General features: G+C 45.6%; 2 protein-coding genes across 3 annotated transcripts in view; one reads left to right on the top strand and one right to left on the bottom strand.

Moving 5' to 3' along the window:
* The first annotated feature begins 702 nt into the window (after nucleotides 1-702).
* Nucleotides 703-6,912, top strand: LOC100123957 (another transcription unit protein). The gene is made up of 8 exons (XM_008217439.4): nucleotides 703-3,337; nucleotides 3,734-4,178; nucleotides 4,421-5,079; nucleotides 5,163-5,506; nucleotides 5,589-5,830; nucleotides 5,923-6,271; nucleotides 6,360-6,570; nucleotides 6,655-6,912. The coding sequence occupies exons 1-8, from the start codon at nucleotides 3,304-3,306 to the stop codon at nucleotides 6,837-6,839; spliced, it is 2,469 nt and encodes an 822-aa protein (XP_008215661.2). The 5' UTR covers nucleotides 703-3,303; the 3' UTR covers nucleotides 6,840-6,912.
* Nucleotides 6,913-7,091: 179 nt separating this feature from the next.
* LOC100123954 (CDC42 small effector protein homolog) overlaps nucleotides 7,092-19,983 on the bottom strand; it is a 34,037-nt gene continuing 21,145 nt past the window's right edge. For both annotated transcript variants that reach the window (XM_003423787.5, XM_001607688.6), the window contains 2 exons: nucleotides 14,798-15,127; nucleotides 7,092-9,450 (listed from right to left, as the gene is read on the bottom strand). In XM_003423787.5, the coding sequence (XP_003423835.1) occupies nucleotides 9,442-9,450; nucleotides 14,798-15,055 (267 nt within the window). In that variant the 5' untranslated portion in view covers nucleotides 15,056-15,127 and the 3' untranslated portion in view covers nucleotides 7,092-9,441. The remainder of the gene's footprint in view (nucleotides 9,451-14,797; nucleotides 15,128-19,983) is intronic.

Genomic DNA, 19,983 nt, shown 5'->3' with positions numbered 1-19,983 from the left:
TTTGAATGCTATTCCAAGTATAGACTTTATAAAATACGCTTTAATATAGATATGGCTCGAATTCACTACAATGTGACCTGGAACCTTTCCTGTACGCATCATTAGGTATTTCAACACGGGAAAATACTTGCCTGCGAAGGTACTAGCCATCGAAATTGGGTGGCTAGCTTCCGGTTTCGGTGGTTAGCTTGTCTGGATATCTATCTGGCGTTATGTTTCGTTTATATAATAACATTCACCTAATATTGACGTACGAAAGACAATTTTATGAAGTCAAATTATGCAAAAAACTTATTATTATTATATTAGAAAATGAAAGCTTTTATGCAGAAAGAAAACAACAACATCATGGGAAATCATAATTAAACAGAAAATTCTTTAGTTAAACGTATTCAATATAGTTGTGCGAATAGTTTTTAATCATTATTTAACACACGCTGCGTCATGAGAATCTTCTGAAAATTCAAAAATTAAATGATTGAAATTATTCTTCTGTTTACATAATTTAGCTTTTATTCTGTTTCTCATAATCTCACACGCCATTCTCTTTTCTACCTGAGTGGTATTACCTAGGCGCCGCAAATAGTCACCCCCTTTCATTGGTCAGCCGGCCAACGCATGCCGCTTCACCCCTCCCAGACCCTGATTTTTCAGGCGCAACCGTATATCAATTCGCTCATTTGCCGCACTCGGTGTCAGTCGGCTGGCGATCCTCGCAAGGTGTGCAACGTCGGTAAGTTAAGCGTTGAGAGTGTTTTGTGTAGTGAAAGTGAGATAGTGTCGTGCTGATATTGCCGAAGAAACTAGTTGTGAGGCTATCTTTACAGGCGCTTATACGATGAGCGGAGTAAACGGTCAAAATCTTACACCGAGCCAAACAAGGAAGCAGAAGAAGTACACGAAAGAGCAGAAACACGAGCATATTATGAGATCAAAAGTGGATGGCCGAAAAGAATGCAGAAATTTGCCGACAGTCGGCAGTCCCGGAGTCAACGCTCCGATATTGGCTAGATTCACGGCATGACCAGGATGTTAAACTGGTGAACGATGTCATCTTGACATTCGCCGCTTAGGCTGCTAAGCTGGATGCACAAATCGACGACCATGACAACAATGGACGGAACCGATTTGTTATAAAAAGAGCCCCTTCTTCTTCTACTCAATTTATTGGCCGTGGGTCCTATCTTGGACTCCGATACGCCACTATAATCATGTGTAATTTTTGTATTTGTGTTTTTTCTTATGTATTATTTTTGGGTTAAACGTTTGTGCTACTCTTATGACAGTATAAGGCTATTTCTAGATTTTCGTTTTAAAGAATAAGTAAGCTAGCATATTTATACGATATAAAAACTGTACATTGGCATAAGAGTAGCACAAAACGTTTGCGATTTAATTGCGGATTCTGAAAATGCCTTAGGTTTTGCAAAATTCGCAATAATTATGTGAAAAATTATGTGGGGTTGAATGATGATCTCCCTACACGCTTTCTACGGTAGGTAAGTATGCGTATGTGTATATTATTCAAGGCAAACATCCTCATAGCCTCATAGGCCAAAGCCGAAGTCACCCTTTGATCGGCTGCCAGAAATGAAGAAACAAGAAGACGTACAGGCGGCTAATACTTTTCAGGAGTGAAATTAAATGAAGCGGTAAATTATATTGAAATTCGCTAGGTAAAAATTATTTTGAATCTCAAAGACAAAACTCGATTTTGTATTTTTCTCGCTCGGCTCCTTATTAATCGCCTTGGTAAGACCTCCCATAAGAGCAATGTGTATATTGTATTTCACCCTAATTATTTATGTTCTAATTTTCGCCACCTCATTTGATTTACACGTAAGTGCTTGGCGCTAGTGTGCCCTTACTAAGGCGAAATTCGCCGCTGCGGGCCTGCGGCGCTGCATCGCTGGTGGGTGACGTCGCGCAAAACCCTAGGCGATGTCTTTAGGAGCACAAAATATATTAACCCCGGGTCATTCGAACGAGAATTGAAATACTCTATACAATCGCGAAATGGTTTGAAGGTAGTGAATGAACTAGAACAGTGTTTGGAGTTAAACCAGTTTCAAGGATGTATATTGTCTCAAAGAACCTAAATACAAGCTTCTACTAATTATCTGACTCTAAAGCTAAACTGATAATTCTACGGACTCGCGACTCTGACTGTTCTCCGGAGCGGCGGTGATGCTGCAAGACCTCTGCTGCTAGCGTTGAGGGCGTGACCTTGAATGAAGGGATGTAGTTTTGACAAATCAAAGCGACTCCGTGTGGACTTCAAGAACTACGAGCTCGAATCAGCGTCGGTCCGCTGGGCCTACGTGGTGGTAGAAAATTCGTAAAGCGGGCGAGCACTTTGCGCACACGTGTTGACCACCCTAAATCTCAGTCCTCAGTTTTTATGAATCATAAAAACTACTCGATTTTATTAATAAGAAATTGAATTACGCGCTTATATTCAATCACGTGATCACAGCTACGTCACAGAGTATGTTCGGAAATGAAATTTCGGTTAGTAGTTAGGTTGGTAGCCCTACGCTAACCAACCGCCCGACGTTCAGCGCGTGTAAACAGTAGATGGTTAGCACAGCTGATTGTTGGGGTTCGGAGCAAGTCAATGTTATTGCAATAAAGTTGATCTATTTATCAACACATTATGAACGTAATTGAGGTGTTTGATGATATCCTATCATCGACCGATTCTGATAGTGATGAACAAAGTGATGTAGATGAAATGTTTGATGACATTTTCGATGATTATGAAGCCAATGATCATCGTATTCCACGAGTTGAAAATTTTGTAGTTAATGTTGTACACAACCTCAAATCTCACATATAGTCACATGGCATGCTCATCAGTCACCATCGCGGAAATCAGCTCGCCTAACCGTCTATTGTTTACACGCGCTGAACGTCGGTCAGTCGGTTAGCGTAGGGCTACCAACCTAACTACTATCCGAAATTTAATTTCCGAACATACTCACAGGTGGGTTACGGTAAGCCACCTATAGTGACGCTTCTTGCGTTCATGCGTTCCTAAAGACATCTGCAACCCTGCAGTGAGCATGCGCGGATTAACAGCTGCTGTTCGCCTGTTTTTGGCAACACACGCGTCAGTCGCAGCCGGCAGTACTCGCAGGCTCGCAGCGGAGTCTAGCGAGTGTGTATTGTATACAGTTAGTCTGTTACTGTGCACTGGTCGCTGAGTACACTTTTCTTTCAGCACCTCGATTTGCGTTATAACCTCAAAGTGAAAGTTGAAATAAAGAATTTTATTTTGCACATGAAATCTTGCACCTAAAGATGCCGCCTAATCGTGAATCCAGTGGCGAATCTGGTAAGTTATTTGGCTTTTTATTAACAATAATTTGATTGAATTAAATACACACTATTGTTGCTATTATTTATGGACCAAAATGTTAACCTCCTTTCACGTCATCACGTATTTTCTATTGATTTCGTCTTCTATTGAAATAAAATATGTTTGTTGGTTAATAAAATATCTCATATTGTTCAATAGTAGTAGTAGTAGTATGAAAAATGAAATCTAGTAGACTGTTTGTGCAGTGTACCAAACAAATCTGAAATTCATGAGAATTCAAATCAACAATCTTGAGCAGCTTTGTCTTGTAAACATAAGTTTGGTATCTAAATCACAGTAATAGCTTACATCATCCATTTTGAGATTGGATTTAAGTTATGCGCAATCAAAAATCATAAACATAATTTTCAGGATCAGATTCAGAGAGTGGCTCTGCTTCGTCTGCCTCAAGTCGCAGTGGCAGTCCAGCATCTTCGCATGCCCCAGCTCAGACTCCTAGAGCTGCTACAACCGATCATTCAGAAGATGAAGCTGGTCAAAGGACCAGTCGCTCTAGATCTGTTAGCAGGTCTCCAAGCAGAAACAAGTCGGCTAGTCCCTCTTCTCATAAATCTGCTAGTCCAAGGTCGCAAAAATCTGCTCGGTCTCAAAGTAAATCACCTGCCAGATCGGGCTCTCGTCACTCCAGTGCCAAATCTGTAGGAAGTAACAAATCAGGCTCTCATAGATCCAGAAGTGGTTCAGCTCATTCTGCACGCTCTGGAAGTGTCACTTCGGCAAAGTCTAATGCATCCAGGTCCCCTTCACCCAATGGAAGCCACAGATCTATCAGTCCTAAATCAGGTGCTAGTCAAAGGTAAGCATTAAATTATAATCTAGCTGCATCTATAGGGTTCATTAAAATTTGAAAACTTAAAAATAAATACAGAGAATTGCAAAAACAAGAAAAAACGGCATGCTGTGTGCCATTGTGACAGTGATCAACCGTTCATAACCTACAAATCTTGCATTTATGTATATACTGCTTAATATTTTACTGATTTTTTAAGTATCTGAGCATTTAATAGTCAAATTCTTACTGTTATACACCATTTCTAGATCTGGAAGTCATGTTTCAAGAAGATCTGCTAGTCAGGCTTCTAAGAGATCTGGAAGTCATGTCTCAAGGAGATCTGGAAGTCATGTCTCAAGGAGATCTGGAAGTCATGTCTCAAGGAGATCTGGAAGTCATGTCTCAAGGAGATCTGGTAGTCAGACTTCAAGGAGATCTGGAAGTCATGTCTCAAGAAGGTCTGGTAGTCAGGCTTCAAAGAGATCTGGAAGTCATGTGTCAAGGAGGTCTGGTAGTCGTGCTTCCAGAAGATCAGGCAGTCAAGCATCAAAAAGATCTGGCAGCAATGCTTCCAGAAGGTCTGGAAGTCAAATCTCCAAAAGATCAGGAAGTCAAACTTCTAGAAGATCAGGAAGCCAAACTTCCAGAAGATCAGGTAGCCAAACATCTAGAAGATCTGGGAGTCATACTTCCAGAAGATCGGGTAGTCAAACTTCTAGAAGATCTGGTAGCCAAACTTCCAGAAGATCAGGTAGCCAAACATCTAGAAGATCTGGAAGCCCAGCTTCTAAGAGATCTGGTAGCCGTACTTCTAGAAGATCCAGAAGCCAAACTTCCAGGCGATCAGGAAGCCAAGCATCTAAAAGATCAGGGAGTCAGACATCGAGGAGATCTGCTAGCCAGGGCTCAGATAAGTCCAAACAGGGTAAGCGTTTGATATTTCATTTAGCATTTGATAAATTGATTCGTCCGTACAGGATTTTTATATAAACTGTTGTTTTTTTTCAGAGAGCAAGAAACGGCTTCTGATTGATAGTGATCAGTCAGATTCGGATACAGAAAAATCGGCAAAGAAAAAGCAGCGCAAGTTAATCGACTCCGACTCAGAGCCTGACGACGAGATCCAGCGTGCGAGTGCTGCTAATGCTGAGGAGGAACAACCAACTGCTGATGCGCTTTTTGGCGATGCTAGCGATATTAGTAGTGATGACGACAAAGAGGAAGAGGAGAAGGAGGCCGACGTAATCGAAAGAAGGAGTCGCAGTAAGAGCAGGAGTCGGAGCAGAAGTCGCAGCAGGAGTAGAAGTCGCGAGCGATCCGAAGAAAAAACCCAGGTCCCTGTTATCGAAGATGTAAGTTTGACAGTCATGTAGTACAAATGTTTTATTGAAAATACTTTAAACTAATTATATTTTCGTATATTTTTCGTAACAGGATGAAGAAAAGGAAAAGGAAGAAGAACCCGAACCTCCACCAGAAACTAGAATTGACGTCGAGATCCCAAAGATCACTACCGATCTGGGCCGCGAAATACATTTTGTAAAACTCCCGAATTTCTTGTCAGTTGAAACTCGACCTTTCGATCACGAGACGTACGAAGATGAAATCGATGAAGAAGAGACTCTTGACGAGGAGGGACGCGCTAGACTAAAACTCAAAGTCGAAAATACGATAAGGTACACTTTTTAACAGGATATTATATATACACATGAAAATGCTTTTGAAAAAATTAATAAAGCTTACTATGTATGAATAATTATTCTTTTAGGTGGAGAGAGGAATTTTCAGATGATGGCAAGCCGGAAAGGCAGAGTAATGCAAGATTCGTCAGATGGTCAGATGGCAGCATGTCTCTTCATCTTGGTTCTGAAATTTTCGATGTATACAAGCAGCCACTGCAGGGTGATCACAATCATTTGTTCATCAGACAGGGTACGGGTCTGCAAGGACAGGCTGTCTTCAGAACTAAACTAACCTTCCGTCCACACTCGACCGAGTCGTTCACTCACAGAAAGATGACAATGTCTCTGGCTGATCGTTCACAGAAAACTTCAGGCATCAAGGTGTTATCGCATGTCGGCATGAATCCTGATCAAAATAAATATGAAATGATCAAGGTGAGTCTCGTGAAATATGGATAATTTTTTATTCCATCTTGTAGTTTAAGTTTGATAGTGGTAACTAATTTAATAAATACAATTGTAGAAAGAAGAGGAAAAGCTGCGTATGGCGATGCGCGTGCAGAGCAAATCCAAAAAGCCAAGTGGTGGTGGCAGAGGAGCAAACCGAGCGGCAGCAGCTTATGGTAACGATCCTTACCATGACGAAGGGTCCGACGACGAAAATGCTATTTCGCTTGCAGCCATCAAGAACAAGTACAAGAACAAACCGGCGGGAGGTGGCGCCGTTTCGAAACGTAAGCTCTTTCTGTTTTGTTACTCGTAATGCGGTGATTATAAAAATGTACTTCTTTATGCTAATAAGATGTTTTTTATTTCAGTGGCCCAAAATATTTACTCTTCGGACGAGGAAGGATCAGATTTTGAAGCTGGTCGACCAAAGAAACATCCGAAAAAAGCTCTTAAAGACTCAGACGAAGAGTCCAAGTCTGGCTCCGAAGATGATTCTGGTAGTGCTGAAGATCACGAAGAGGCAGAAAAGTCTGCAGATGGCGATAGCGATTAATAATTGTAGTATGTAAAAATGTATTTTGTAAAGAAAGTGACTGATATTAAAAGCAAATGATTTCTTATAACAATTGTTCATTTTTATTTATTAAATAAATTTCTTGTTTTTATCGAGAATGGAATTTCATTGTATGATTCTATAGAAATCTGGAAAAACTTGAGTAATTCTCTGTGAGCCAAGTGCTGGACACTCTAGATTCATTCAAATCCAGATTAGAGAAAGGTATAAACTTGCACACAAAGATAGGAATTCATAGCAGATAGAATATTTTATTTTCTAATAGAAGTTACAGTCAGTTCTTAATAATAGTAATAATAATAATAATATAATCGTTACAATACCGATAGTGTGCTTTTACATATTACCGTATCGTACGTAAATAACGAATGGAATCGGCGAGTCTTGATAAACGACGCTCGTTGCAAAAGTCATAATAACGCGCGTAAGATAAAAGTATAATCAATTTCCAGTCTTCGCGGACGAACAAAGGAAGGAAAAAAGAGTATTATTTCAGAATTTTCGCACTATTACCTCTCTCTCTCTCTCTCGCTCGAAAGCTTCCCCGCCATTATGTCGAAGTTCAATTAGATGGCAATCGAGGACTGGAAACTGCGCTGGCAAACCTATGCACACACGCGCGCTTATCGAAAAGTTTCTTACAGCGTCTCGCTTTCGTGCAACTATTCTATCGCGTTAGGGGTAGATAAAGCAACGGTCTCTCGCTCTTGAGGAAGACTGTCAATTATGCATTATGTTTCATCTATTCTGCTTTCACGATGCGTATATACCTGTGTCGAAAATTTCGAGTTTCGTTACATTTCATTATGCATATGCTTCGATTATAGATTTATAATTCATGTATAGAGTATCAGACGAAAACTTTTTATTATTATTCTATTATTACCCGACTGCGAAATTTTCGACTCGGCTGTTTAATTATTATTATCATTGCGTATTACACTTTACTTTCGATCGCAAGGCATACAATAGCAGAATACTCGCAAAATCTTGCGCACTCATACCCTTAACTTCTTCGCTTTTTAAAATTAGTCTTATAACAAAATATGCAATACAGTAATTCTTAAGGCTAAGGCTCGTATAACACACTACTATACAAGAGTTGAACTTAAATCAATAAATAAAAAATGTATTTCACAGGTGAGACAAGTAAGTCCATTCGTTGAAAATATAAATCGTCGTTTTTCTCTTATCATCAACTAAACGCAACGTGTCTGTGTGTGCGCGCGCGCGGGCGCGCGTGTGTGTGTGTGTGATCAATAAGTTAAATGCTAACACAAAATTTCATCAACGTCGTTTAAAACTTAACTATATTATATAAAGGTACTGCGAAAAGGCAATCGCGAGAACAATTTCATTATGATTTGAGTAATTGCGTATAGTATAATATTTGTTGAACAACGTGCAGACTTTCAGACGACTATACTTATAGGATTATTTAGCCGTTACAGTATTATTAGGTGATTGGTTACAAAATCCGAGAAAGAACAATAATAAACGCGCAGCTTATCACAATACAAGAGGGTGTGTGCGATTTTCTCGATATCTCACGGCGTTTAATCGTCGAGTGTTGAACACACTGGAGAGATCTTTTTGTATTAACTACAATGTATACTTAAACTTTTATTCAATTAAAAAAACTACCGAAGGCAGCGATTTCCCCGAGGGGGCTATCCACAAGAATCTTTCATGTAGATAGGTGTTTATATATACGCAATCTATAGATTGCCAAAATTATTTGGCGGTAAATTGATTGTTCCTGCTTCTAGGCGTTTTGAATCAAAAAAGTTTTTAAAAAATTCATGCTTCTGTGTAAAGTACAGTCGAAAAAAATCACGCGCGCCACTTTTAAGTCTTGTTTATTATCGAGGTTTTGTAGACTTTTAAAATTCCGACGAGGCAGTCCTTTTGATTGTTAAAATTGGCATACTCAATGTGCGAAAACGTGAAAGTACGACCTTTTTGCCGTGGAAACTTCGATAAAGACAATCAAATTTATTAATTTGTATATATAAGGTAAAATTAGGCATGCTTGGAAAAGCGACAGAGTGTAAAGTCTCGAATTCGAACAGCAAAAGAAAAGTCAGTGCTGTCGACGCACGAGCACATTTCCCGGCTTAAATTCGATCGGAGTCTGCACCTGTTTCTAAAAACGCTTCCACCGCCGCCGCCGCATTCTTTTTTCACCTACAAGTATCGAAGCCCCTCGCATCTATATGTATAATTGTATATACTTTGATAGCGTTGAAAAGTCGTGCCGCTACGCAGTTGCATCGTAGCGGACGGTCAAACTCGCAAAGAGTCGATCCACACCCTCCCAGTCTAATATCGTATGCGTGTGTCGTAATCGCGTATATACATATACAGGTGTGTGTGTGTGTGTGTTTCCCGGTGCCGCCGGCGCTGCTGCTGCTCTCCGTTGCCCCGAGTGTCCCGGGGATTGACTTCCGGCGCTCGAGAAATAAATATGAGAGAACGACAGCCTCTCTCGCTCTCGGTGTGTCTATGTGCGCGATCGTCGTCGTGGGTTGCCGATGACTCTTCAGAGATCGGTTTCGAGCACCCGCGGGGCAAGCAACTCTCAGCAGGCCTGTAAGCAGAAGAATTAGCGGTCAGATGTCGTTATCGTGTTCGATTTGCTTGTGACTCGAACGATATATCGAGTTGGTTGAGCCAGGCGTATGTATATTTACGCTACATCGTACATATTCGAATTGAAAAAAAAAAAAAAAAAAAAAACTTGCAAACAGAGAACGTATCCTTCATGACTTTCATTTTTACCTCGATACGTCACAAAAGCACACTCCGCGAGCAAAATGCAAATTTGCGAAGTGAAAGGCGTTTTTAAAAATACGCCAGATTATAGCGCGCGAGGTAAAAGTGTATACGCATCAGCGCTGCGTGCAGCATCTCTCCGTCTCAAGATGAAATTCAAATTTCCCAGACAATTGCGAGTTGCCTCGAGTGGACTATTGTTACGAGCTCCTTTACGGAAAACTTTACGATCCGAATGATCCAGGAATTTAATTAACCCATAAACCCGATGCCCGGGAGACGGTGGCGCGTCGAGTTATAGCGCGATCGCGGCTGTCGCAAAACGAAAAGAAGTCGCTCTCAATTGCGGAACATCCTCAATAAATGCCAATCGACGAGCTAATGGATACGCGCCGCGTTTGGGGAGGGTTTGCTGCTACGCATAATGCGCTCCCCCCCTTATGAGTAGGATTGCGGCTACGGAGGTTAAGGTCGAGCCGATGAGTCGAGAGAGTATCCGGCGAGGCGTGAAATTTTCGAAGAATTCCGTGTAATTTGCGCGGTCGAGGGATAGAATTTCGCCGGCTGGAAGGGTTACACGCAGTTTGCTACTGGGGCTGGTTTGGGAAGTTGAGAGAAAAGCACCTCTATATACGTGTACGCGTGCGCACACGCAACAGCGGCTCTCTTATACGTATGTGTAACTACATGCGCACGAGTGCAACGGTACTCGCGGATATGTGGGTAGGCTCATTAAGGCTCGCTCGAGAGATTGCGACCTCGTCGGATCGGGAGAGAGAGAGAGAGAGAGAGATGAGATGTACTTTGCTGCAGCGAAAGAGGGGAACGCCTACGTGCTGCATCAGTGCGCGGCTTCGGGAGGCTTTTTCGGCGGTTTGCCGATTTTGCCAAGCCGCTTCAATTTATCGATCGCGCGGGCTCGAATTTATTAGCTCTGAAATGTCTCCGCAGCCGCGTTAATGGGCCCGCTCTCGACTGAGTTACTGCGGGTGAAATCTGCGCCGTTCGCGGAACCCGCGGTAAAACGAGCGTAAAACTAGGTGCAATCGCGTGGAAGTGTCTCTAGAAATTCGCCGAGCTAACTGGAGCTTTCGTATACTTTGATATAACGCGTAGCTTCGCGAGTCTCTCCCCTCCGCCCGGAAGTGCACAAGGCCTCAGTCGATCGGCACGTTCGCGCGCATTCAATGCAAATTTGAAATTCCCGCGCGCGCGCGCGCACGTCGTCGGACACGTGCGTGCCGCTGCTTACGCCTCGGGGGTGTTAGGGTTCAAGGATTTACTTTGTCATTCGACTGATGGAGCTCTTCGTTAGCGCTAGCCCAGTTTTCACTCGCCATTTCTACAGAGAATCAAGAGCTGAGAACGATTTCGTAACGATACTCGAAATTTCGATACATATAAAAGCCCCGAAATTTACTGCTCCATAAAGCCTGCTAAAAAGAGAGCGTCAACGCGAATGCAGCCTGTGAGGCCTGCAACAGCTGTTTTCCTAAATTTAGAGCGACGCGCGCTAGAGCCTGGAAGCGATTCGAATCGAGACGCGTTTGGCCTACTTACTCTGCTGCAGCGCATTGTTCGACGGGTATTACAGAGTCTGCCGCTCTGTCGGATTCATCGGATTCCGTATACACGAACTATCTATCATCGAACTCGCGGCTGATCCCTAACGGTAAAGTTGCTCTGAGCGTTGGATGGGAATCGCAGTGAGAACCGTGTCGATCGCTTTTCGATTCGTAACTATAGTTCTTTCTGTTTCTAAACCCATTAGAGCCGCGATTAAACGACTCCCCCGCACAAAACTCCACTTCATTGTCGTCTTCGCTTGAAAGCCGAGGCTCTCTCGCGGTCTATTTTTAAAATCCAGTCGCTGCACTTGCGCATCCCGACGCGAACTCGGCAGTGAAAAACAAAGAGAGAAGACGAAAGACGAAACACGCGAGCCGAGGAGGCTCTATTTTCTCATCGTCGATTGAGTGCGAGCCTAATTGTTCCAGATTTCAAGGTCCGCAATTGGGATTCAAGAGCAATCGCGCACGAGTCGAGATGAGCACGTGGGAGCGCGAGTCCGGCTATTGTTAGATTCGTGTCACAGAGCTAGATTGTTTTATTAAGAGTGCGCCGCTACTCTTCATTGCCCGAATGGATATTCGCGCGATGATTTCGTCCGTATGCGAATGAAAAAAATCCTCCTCTCCGCAGCAACAAGTGTTTTTCCGTCTCGCGAGCGCGCGCGAGTAGGCCTCGACCTGTTCCGCGAGCGGCGCGCTCGTCGCGATAAACTTGTCCTTAAAGAGTTATAAGAGTCGACGACAGATTAAGGTAAGGCTGCCGAAGCTGCTATAGATTCTACGCTACATTCCCGATGACTGGGGTGAGGCGATTGCGCGGAGAATCTACTGAATTATGAATCGGTATATCCCCGGGAATTTCTGAGGACCTGCGCTTAATTTTCCATCGGCTTTCACGCGCAAATCCTAATCCATAATAAGCCCATGAATATTTCCCCTCGCGAAATTAATGAGCAGCCTTGGCATTGAGATCCGGCGAAATTATCGCGCCGCGGGGGAAAACGAAAATCGAGGCGTAAAGGCGCTTCGTGTTCTGCGACGAGTTATCGCGTAGGGGATTAGTATCCGGCTAATTTGTCGCCGGTACGCTGTTTGTTTTTCGCCGAGGGGGAGTGTGTGTGCGCGCGTGTTTGGAAGTATATGGTTTTCGTTGCACTGCACGTACAGTGCCAAATTGATGCGCACCCATATCGAGTTTCATCAATATAATAAGTCCCTCGTGCACGTACCACTCGAAGCCAAGTTATCGACACTGGCATGTACATTAATACGGCAAACCCGTCAGCTGGTAATAAAATACGAAGATAAAATTTCGTCTCGAGCGAGTGGTTTCTGTAATTCCGCGCAGAAGATTTGTTCGCATAATTGGCGAATTAGATACAAGTGACTTTTATGTCCGCTATATTCCGGCTTATCGTCACTTCTATTGCTCATTAGTCCGCGTTGCCGTCCCATCAAAGGCCGATTTCAGCTTCTAAGCGCGCTTGCGCACATCGGTGAAGAGTTAAACGCGCCAACACTTTCCCCCGGGCGAAAAAAAGGCTCGATTACTCGTAATACTTACTCGCTCCATCTCTTCCCTCGATACACGAAGCGCTATGAAATCGAATCACTCTTTCCAATCGAACGATACATACGTATAAGTATATCTCGCTTTTCTTTTCGGCCGTAAACTCAGCTCCGGAGATGACTATGCAAATGCAATCGGTGCAGCGCTTAAATTTCCATTGAGAAAGCTCCGCCGGCGGAGCAATTAGCAGCGCCTTTCCAACCGGGCATTCATTAGCATGAATTTGCGCCGGCTTAGAAAAATGGGAATTTGAAAAGGCTAGTCTACTTATTAGCGCGGGATATTTCGAACAGAGACACGGAAGCCTGTAGCAATTTGCCGAAAACTCTGAGAAGCATCGTGCAATGATAGCGACGTCGACGACGATGCTCTGACCCAATTTTCCGCGGAGGTCGCGTAATGAGTTTGAGGCTGCGCTAGAGCCGGGTCTGGTTTTTATATCAACGAGCGCGCGAGCGCAGGCGATGATTCAATTCTGCGCGGGGATTTGAGAGCTTCGTAACGAACGAATTTAATTTTCAACAGTGTATGACTACTGGTATTCGATTAGAAAGTGTGTGTTGGATGCAATATTACCGCATTCAACAAGTCGAGATTTGAAATTGACATGTCGGCGTTGCGCAATCTAATTTTAATAAACAATTTCTCCAGCCAACGCTAGATGGCAAAGCTCGATATCGCGCGACTATTTTTCCGAAGCCATTTCCGAGATAATCCTCCGAACAAACCTCCGGAACGTCGTCCTCCGAGGGAGAATTATCAGCAACGCAAACATCCCGGCGTGTATCTCGAACCAGTCGCTCGGCCGCGTCCAAAAGCGCGCAACCTGTCAGTCGACTTCCTGAACTCGAGCGGGCACACGTATAGATAAAACAATGAAGGCGTGTGCTTATCCTAATCTCGCGGCGGCGCGCCGTTAGATCGTGGGCGAGCCCGAGACGGATTTTCTCGTTCTACCGGCGATTCCTCGGAAGAGTGCAACCTGCCGCGGCCCACGCTGCGCTTATGCCGCGCGAATCTCGTTTGCGGATGCGTAAGCAGATTCTCGCGTGGGCCGTCCCGACGCTTTGCAATTTAGTGCCAGATCGCGGATGCGATAAGGGCTTTGGTTTATTCTGAAATTTAAAGCTGCTCTTTCGCTTTCTCAAAAGCCGAGATTCGCATCTTCGACGGGAGCGCGCGTGTTCAAAGAACGCGCTGTAATAAATTAGCGAAATTCCACTTATCTATGCCCGTATGTGCTCGCGAGAGAGCCTCGAAAACTTTGATTTCGAAAATGAAAACATTCCGAGAGGCGTGATATTTGCGGGCAATTTTTTCACTTTCCAAAACGTACATCCGAGCGTTTATCGCTAAATCTCAATTTTACTGGTTTCTCCTGCGATACGCGTGGTAAAATCACGATTACACCCTCGATGATGAATAAGACGAAAAAACAGTCGCGCTGGAGTCGGAATCGCTGCAGACGCCCCGGCGCGAAGCTAAAACTCGTCCAGTATATAGATATCCAGAAAAGAGCTTGGCGGTCTTGGGGATCGATTTTCGTAGCCGGCGTTGCGACACTGCACCGAGAGAGCCGTACTATATACGTATAGCGCGTACTGCGGTAGCTCGGCTTTCCAGCGTATATGGGCAAACTGCGGAGTGCGGCGCGGCTTTTTCGAAAATAGACACCGCGAGAGCGACTCGCGTCGTCTGGCTTTTCAGGCCGCGGAGTCTTATGTATTCAAATGGCCGATGCGGTACTGCTTCTCTTTGGGAAGTCGGCTGCGGCTTGTTCTGCGCTGGGTTGCATCATTTTCAAAATAATGACAATTAACAACCCGACATTGGCCATTCCGAAAATTTCAATATAACCATGTCGCAATATACAACTCGCAGTCGGCGAAGCGAAATTGGAAAGCTTTCAGGTGGCGTTCGAGCGTTAAACGAGAAGCCGCGCACGAAGAGTTTCATTAAACTTTGATTCGAACGCGATAAGTATTACGAGATATCGAAGAGAAAGAGAATCGTAGACCCACCTTAACGCCAAAAGAGGCCTCGTAGCCGCCCTTTCCCTGCATCTGGTTCTGAATAGCGTGGAGGTGTGCGCTGGCCATGTCCAGGTCGCCGGTGCCGATGTGCCCGGTGTGCTGGAAGTTCGTGGGCGCGCCGATCATGCTCCGGTCTATCCTGAGCCTCTGCTGCTGGGGCCTCTGCCGCTTGGCTCTGGCCCCGGGCCGCTGCTGGGTCAGGCAGCACGTGAACCACTGGACCCAGACCTCGCCGGTGCTTGCCATCTTACCGGCGCTGCTGTTCTTCTTCTGCGCCGTCGTGGCGAGTGGTCAAGTCGGGATGGCGCGAGCTTCGGTCTGAAAATCGAAAAAGTCAAATTTTTTTTTACTCAAACTCACGGAGCCCGACAATCAAGGTCGCTCGTACCGAGAAAACGTTCAACTTTGCGGATCGTTTTCCCGCAAAAAAGAGATATAATGGAATCGCGGGTATAGCGCATATAATAGCAAGCAGAAGTTTCTTAATGAACGGCTTTAATACTCCGGAGCAACGCGCGCGGTCGTCGGGTGCCTCTACACTTCGCTCGGGCTTTTTACAGCCGAGCAAACGATAAATTGAGTTGCAAGCCTCGTGATTTTATGCTCCTAGCGATAAAATATAGTTAGCGGATCCTTATTTGCTTTTTGGACTTAATGCACTGCTGTCAAGGACTGCAGGGTCTTCCAAAGGCGTAAAACCGCGCTCGCGCACCTGCAGTTCAGCGAGTCTGCGAAATTTTCCTTCTAAGCCAGCAGGCGCGCGCACAACTATGAGATACAAAACTGGTTCTCTTTGGCCGCCTGATAAATTCCGTTCGAGCTGTCATTCTAATTTTACCTCGACGCGAACTCCTAGATACGCGAAGAAGATACAATGACACACTCGTCCTGCGGAGAACAAAACAAAGCGGCAAACGAGCAAAATTACCGCCCATAACCGCATAAATCAGCCGGTCCGCGATAAATTAAACCGCGCGCGCGCGCGTGCGCTGCAAAAACCCATCTCTCTCACTCCTCTCGGCGGAAGAAATCTCACGGGATTAAAAGGAATGTAGGCGGCGTTTTTCTTGCGCGCATCCACATTTTCACTTGGCGCGCCGCGCGGCCATATAACATAAAGGAGGCGCGAGCAGTGGAAAAAAGCGCGCCACATTCGAATCGGGATATGGGTACCCACGATAAATCCAATTCCACGTCACGGGCCAGCGATTAATTGCACAATGCGCGCCGAATCAACGGTACCCGAACGTTGTGTTGCGCCGCGACGGATATATAATACAATATATACAGTTATCAGAGATAGAGGGGGGGGCGGAGGAGATGTGTATTCCGCTTAATTACACTTCCGAGGAGAGAGAAGGAGATATCGGAGGAGGTACCCTTTCATTCTCTCTCTCTCTCTCTCTCTCTCTCCTGCAGCCGGCTAATGATGTCTAAGAGAGAGAGAGAGAGAGAGAGGCCTTAAATAGGCTTAGAACTATGACGATGCTGCTCTTGATACGGCGCGATGCATCGGAGTAGGAGCGAGAGAGAGAGAGAGAGAATGGGTGTCGAGGCGCGCGCGCAGACGAGAGAAACTGGAACGTATGTGTACTTATTAGATAGCGGAGTGCGTGCGCGCTCGGCGGATGGAACGAAGTGGATAAACGATCCGCAGATGGAATGCTCGATCGCGCTCCGCTGGGAATTTCGCTGCAGGGGGTTGCTTCTGTCGTTCCCATCGAAAATTCATTAAAAGGTTGCGCCCTTTTTCTGATAGCCGCTGCGTTATAATCGATTCCATTTATTCGCTCGTCGGAATACATCCGAAGGATAAGAGCGCACGGCGCAGGGCAAAAGAAAGGCTGCACGTCGTTCCCGTGCGCCAGATTCTCCTTAGCGGCCATTGTCGGTCGCGATCGCGGCGTCGTTGCGCATGCACAGACTCAACCATGACCCGGTAGGGAGAGACTGCGGGAGAGCTACAGAGACGCGGAAGTGCATCGGAGGCTCGCGCATTACAATATAAGCCCGTGTAAGCTCGAGAGGCGTCAGACGAGGCGACGACACGAGAAAGAGTCACGTTGGCCGAGATTTACCGCTCGATTAGGATGTCATGCAGGTGTAGTTGCTCTTTCTCTTTGTCCCTCCTCGCTTGTGTTTCTTTTCTTCGAGCGCGACGACTATACGCGGATGATGCGCAGGCAAACAATGAGAAGAGGGAACCCGTGTCGTTGTTTTTGACACTCTACTATACTTACGCCGTGACACTTTTTCCGAGTTTCCGCATTAACCGTAAAAGATCCTCGTCACTTTTACTCTCTAACGACGGAGCCATTACCGGTTTGTGGGTCAGAAAAATTCAGAAAGATACACTTTTACCGCGGCTAATTGCGACGACGAAAAAATCGAGACAATAGTATACGCGAACGCACGCTGCCGAAACGATCTCTTTTCGCTATAAAGAGCGCGCGCAATTACGCCGGTTGTTACTTCGAAGTTTGCGCGAAAAGTGTGTACAGCCCACTGATGTATCTGAGAGAAAGTATCTAGAAATCTTTTTATCTCCGCGAATTTATAATATTAGCCGGGCGCAGGAATCGTTTGCGTGGTGCTATCGAGTCGACTTTTATACGGGAGGTTGCGCATTATCGCGGATCTCTTTTTCTTACCAACTCGGCGGATTATTAAGGCGGCTCCGGCGAGACACCGCGGGAGACAATAGAGGGGGAGAGAAAAAGAGGCGCGCAGGAAGGCGCAAATTGCTCGGATAATAGTTTTTCAAACTTCTCAAGCTCTCGCCTTCTTCTTCGCGGCGGGCTTTTTTGACAAACAATGGCTTCGAAGAGCGCTGATTTATAATAGGGAAGGAACGTTATTTAACAATTATGATCTCGTTCTGCTGCACCGCGGGCTATTGTTCCGGAGGCGGATAATTGGCTCGCTCGGAAGTGATATACCAGCTTTTTTCGTTTCGTCAATTAACGAGCGGCCTATGGCGCAACACACCTGCGCGCTGCTGCGTTTTTCAATTTCCCATCAGGGCTTTTAGAGTATTGCTCGCGCAATTAACGACGATACGATAGAAGGGCAAAGTCACGATCTCGAAAGCGAAAATAAAAAGAAGTCCCCTCGCACGGAGGAGAGCGATCCCCTCGGCTCATGCCGGTTAGGTGACGACGACCTTATTCGGGCTCACTTGTGGGGGCCGGATATACCTAATGCTCGCATATATATATTATGTATGTGTGTGCGTGTGCGTGTGTGATGAGCGAGAAAGAGAGAGAGAGACGCGCGTGTAAACAGGAGCGCGCTGTTGTGTATACTTATTCCTCGTGCGCTGCCGCTGCCGCATCGCGTGATTCTCGCCGCGGATGGCTTGTGCAGCGCAGCCCCGTTTCGGGGCTTTATTTATCGCCTCGGTATAGTTGGCAGGTTTTTTCGGAGGCTTTTTTCTCTCTCGACCCGCCGAGGCGTGAATTGCTCCTCGTGCGGAGCGAAGTGCGCTCGAAAGGAGAATCGCCGACGTGGGACCTTTTGATTTACTGATTTTTTCCCTCTATTGCTCTGCGTCGATCCAGATCGCAGGACGTGTTCGCGCTGAATGAACTCGAGACGCTTTTCACGCGTCTTTGTCGCGCGCGAAGTGGATCACAAGGGGAATCCCCCACCACCGACCGCGAACCCGTTACTCTCTCGCATGTGCTTCATATACTTACTCGTGAAAGACGGCCGGCCTGAGTTTGGGACGACAGCGTGCTGATCGTCAACGCCAGTTAGTTTTGCCATGGAATCGCGGAGAAAATAACTTATCAGACCGCAAGCAGATCACTGACCCAGTGAAAGATCCCGAGAACATGAATCGGCGATTCAATCGTTCGAAAATCCTCTTAGCCGCATTCGCCGCGACTCGGCAATTAACTCCGTCGCCCCTGACGCAACCTCTCTCTTCTGCGATGGTTAAACGATTCTTCTGCCCTCCTCTCGCGGCACTTTCGCGCCGGCGAACAAAGAGACGACGCCGGGCTCTCCGCAACACAATCAATATCGCGCGCCGAGTGCCGACTTTTATTCGCTCTCGCTTTCTTTCGTTACGCTCTCACTCGCGGATAACGGAGAGATTAAAAATATATACGCGTGCACGCAGCGCTTCGGTACGCCCAGTAGGCTGTAAAACTGTCGCGCGCGCTCGAAATGACGGACGGAAAAGTGTGCTGTCGGCTAAGAGAGACGTCAGTTCTGAGACGTTCGGTGCGCTTCGAAGTGACGAATAGGTGTCAGAGGTCGCGAGGATTTGGCGAGAGGCATATAGCCTAAAAGTAAAAGTATAAAAAGGGAAAAAATACCCATCGCTATCCATCGCGTTTATCCGAACAAATCCTCAGCGCGTCAACAGCATCGAAAACTGCAATAAAATCCATCCGCGCCAACGGCTTCCTCAGCGGCAAGAAGCCGAGCTCGTACATATACATGCATACTTTAGCGTCTTCGCGTCGTCGCTCCTAATGGCTTACACACGCGGCCCAAATCCGAGGACGAGATAAAACGAAAGGCGGACATGCGCTATACAGCATCGATCTGAATTTTTCGCCGAAGATTATCCTGCGCGTTCGCGGTGACATTGTCCCTGCGAGTTACAACCTGATTGTTTATTGTGTGCAAATCTCGGCCGTAAGTGGAGCGGCGACTCTTTATATTGCTTCGCGCGCGTGTGTAATTAGGCGTCGATTTTATTTTACATAAGTCGAATTATAAACGCGTTCTAGGGGCATCCGCGAAGAAAACATGTACTGCAATTATACGCATACACACAATGTGTGGATTATGCAAGGTTTCGGCGATTTTTGAGGATTGAACCTAGAGGCGAAATGCGCCGCGTTGCGTAAGGGGAATAAACTTCCTCGAGTGCAAGTTGTATTCTCGATATTCATTTTGCTCGGACAGGCTTAATTGCTCTTGATGGCTGTGGAGGAATTTTTTTCCCCGTGACTGCGGTGTCGCTCGGGGCTCGGAGTTGTTTATTACGATGTCAGCGAGGATTTTTGCAGGCGCGACACTCGTTTACATAATGTAACGATAAAACTAGTCAAATCAAACTTTCAATTTGAAGAAAACGCGCGCAACAACGCTCAGAAACACTCGTGATTCTGCAGCAAAAACGTATAGAGCTAGCGTAAATCGATACCCATAAACGC

This window comes from Nasonia vitripennis, chromosome 1 (genome assembly GCF_009193385.2).
Source record: "Nasonia vitripennis strain AsymCx chromosome 1, Nvit_psr_1.1, whole genome shotgun sequence".
Classification (NCBI taxonomy): Eukaryota; Metazoa; Arthropoda; class Insecta; order Hymenoptera; family Pteromalidae; genus Nasonia; species Nasonia vitripennis.
The sequence above is the reverse complement of the archived record's forward strand: the minus strand, read 5'-3'. Positions and strand labels throughout refer to the sequence as shown.

Bases quoted from the DNA above. Each gene is read 5' to 3' on its own strand.
- LOC100123957 (XM_008217439.4), top strand. From the start codon at position 3,304: ATGCCGCCTAATCGTGAATCCAGTGGCGAATCTG. The intron at 5,080-5,162 runs GTAAGCGTTTGA...GTTTTTTTTCAG, and splicing joins CTCAGATAAGTCCAAACAGG to AGAGCAAGAAACGGCTTCTG. The intron at 6,571-6,654 runs GTAAGCTCTTTC...TTTTTATTTCAG, and splicing joins AGGTGGCGCCGTTTCGAAAC to TGGCCCAAAATATTTACTCT.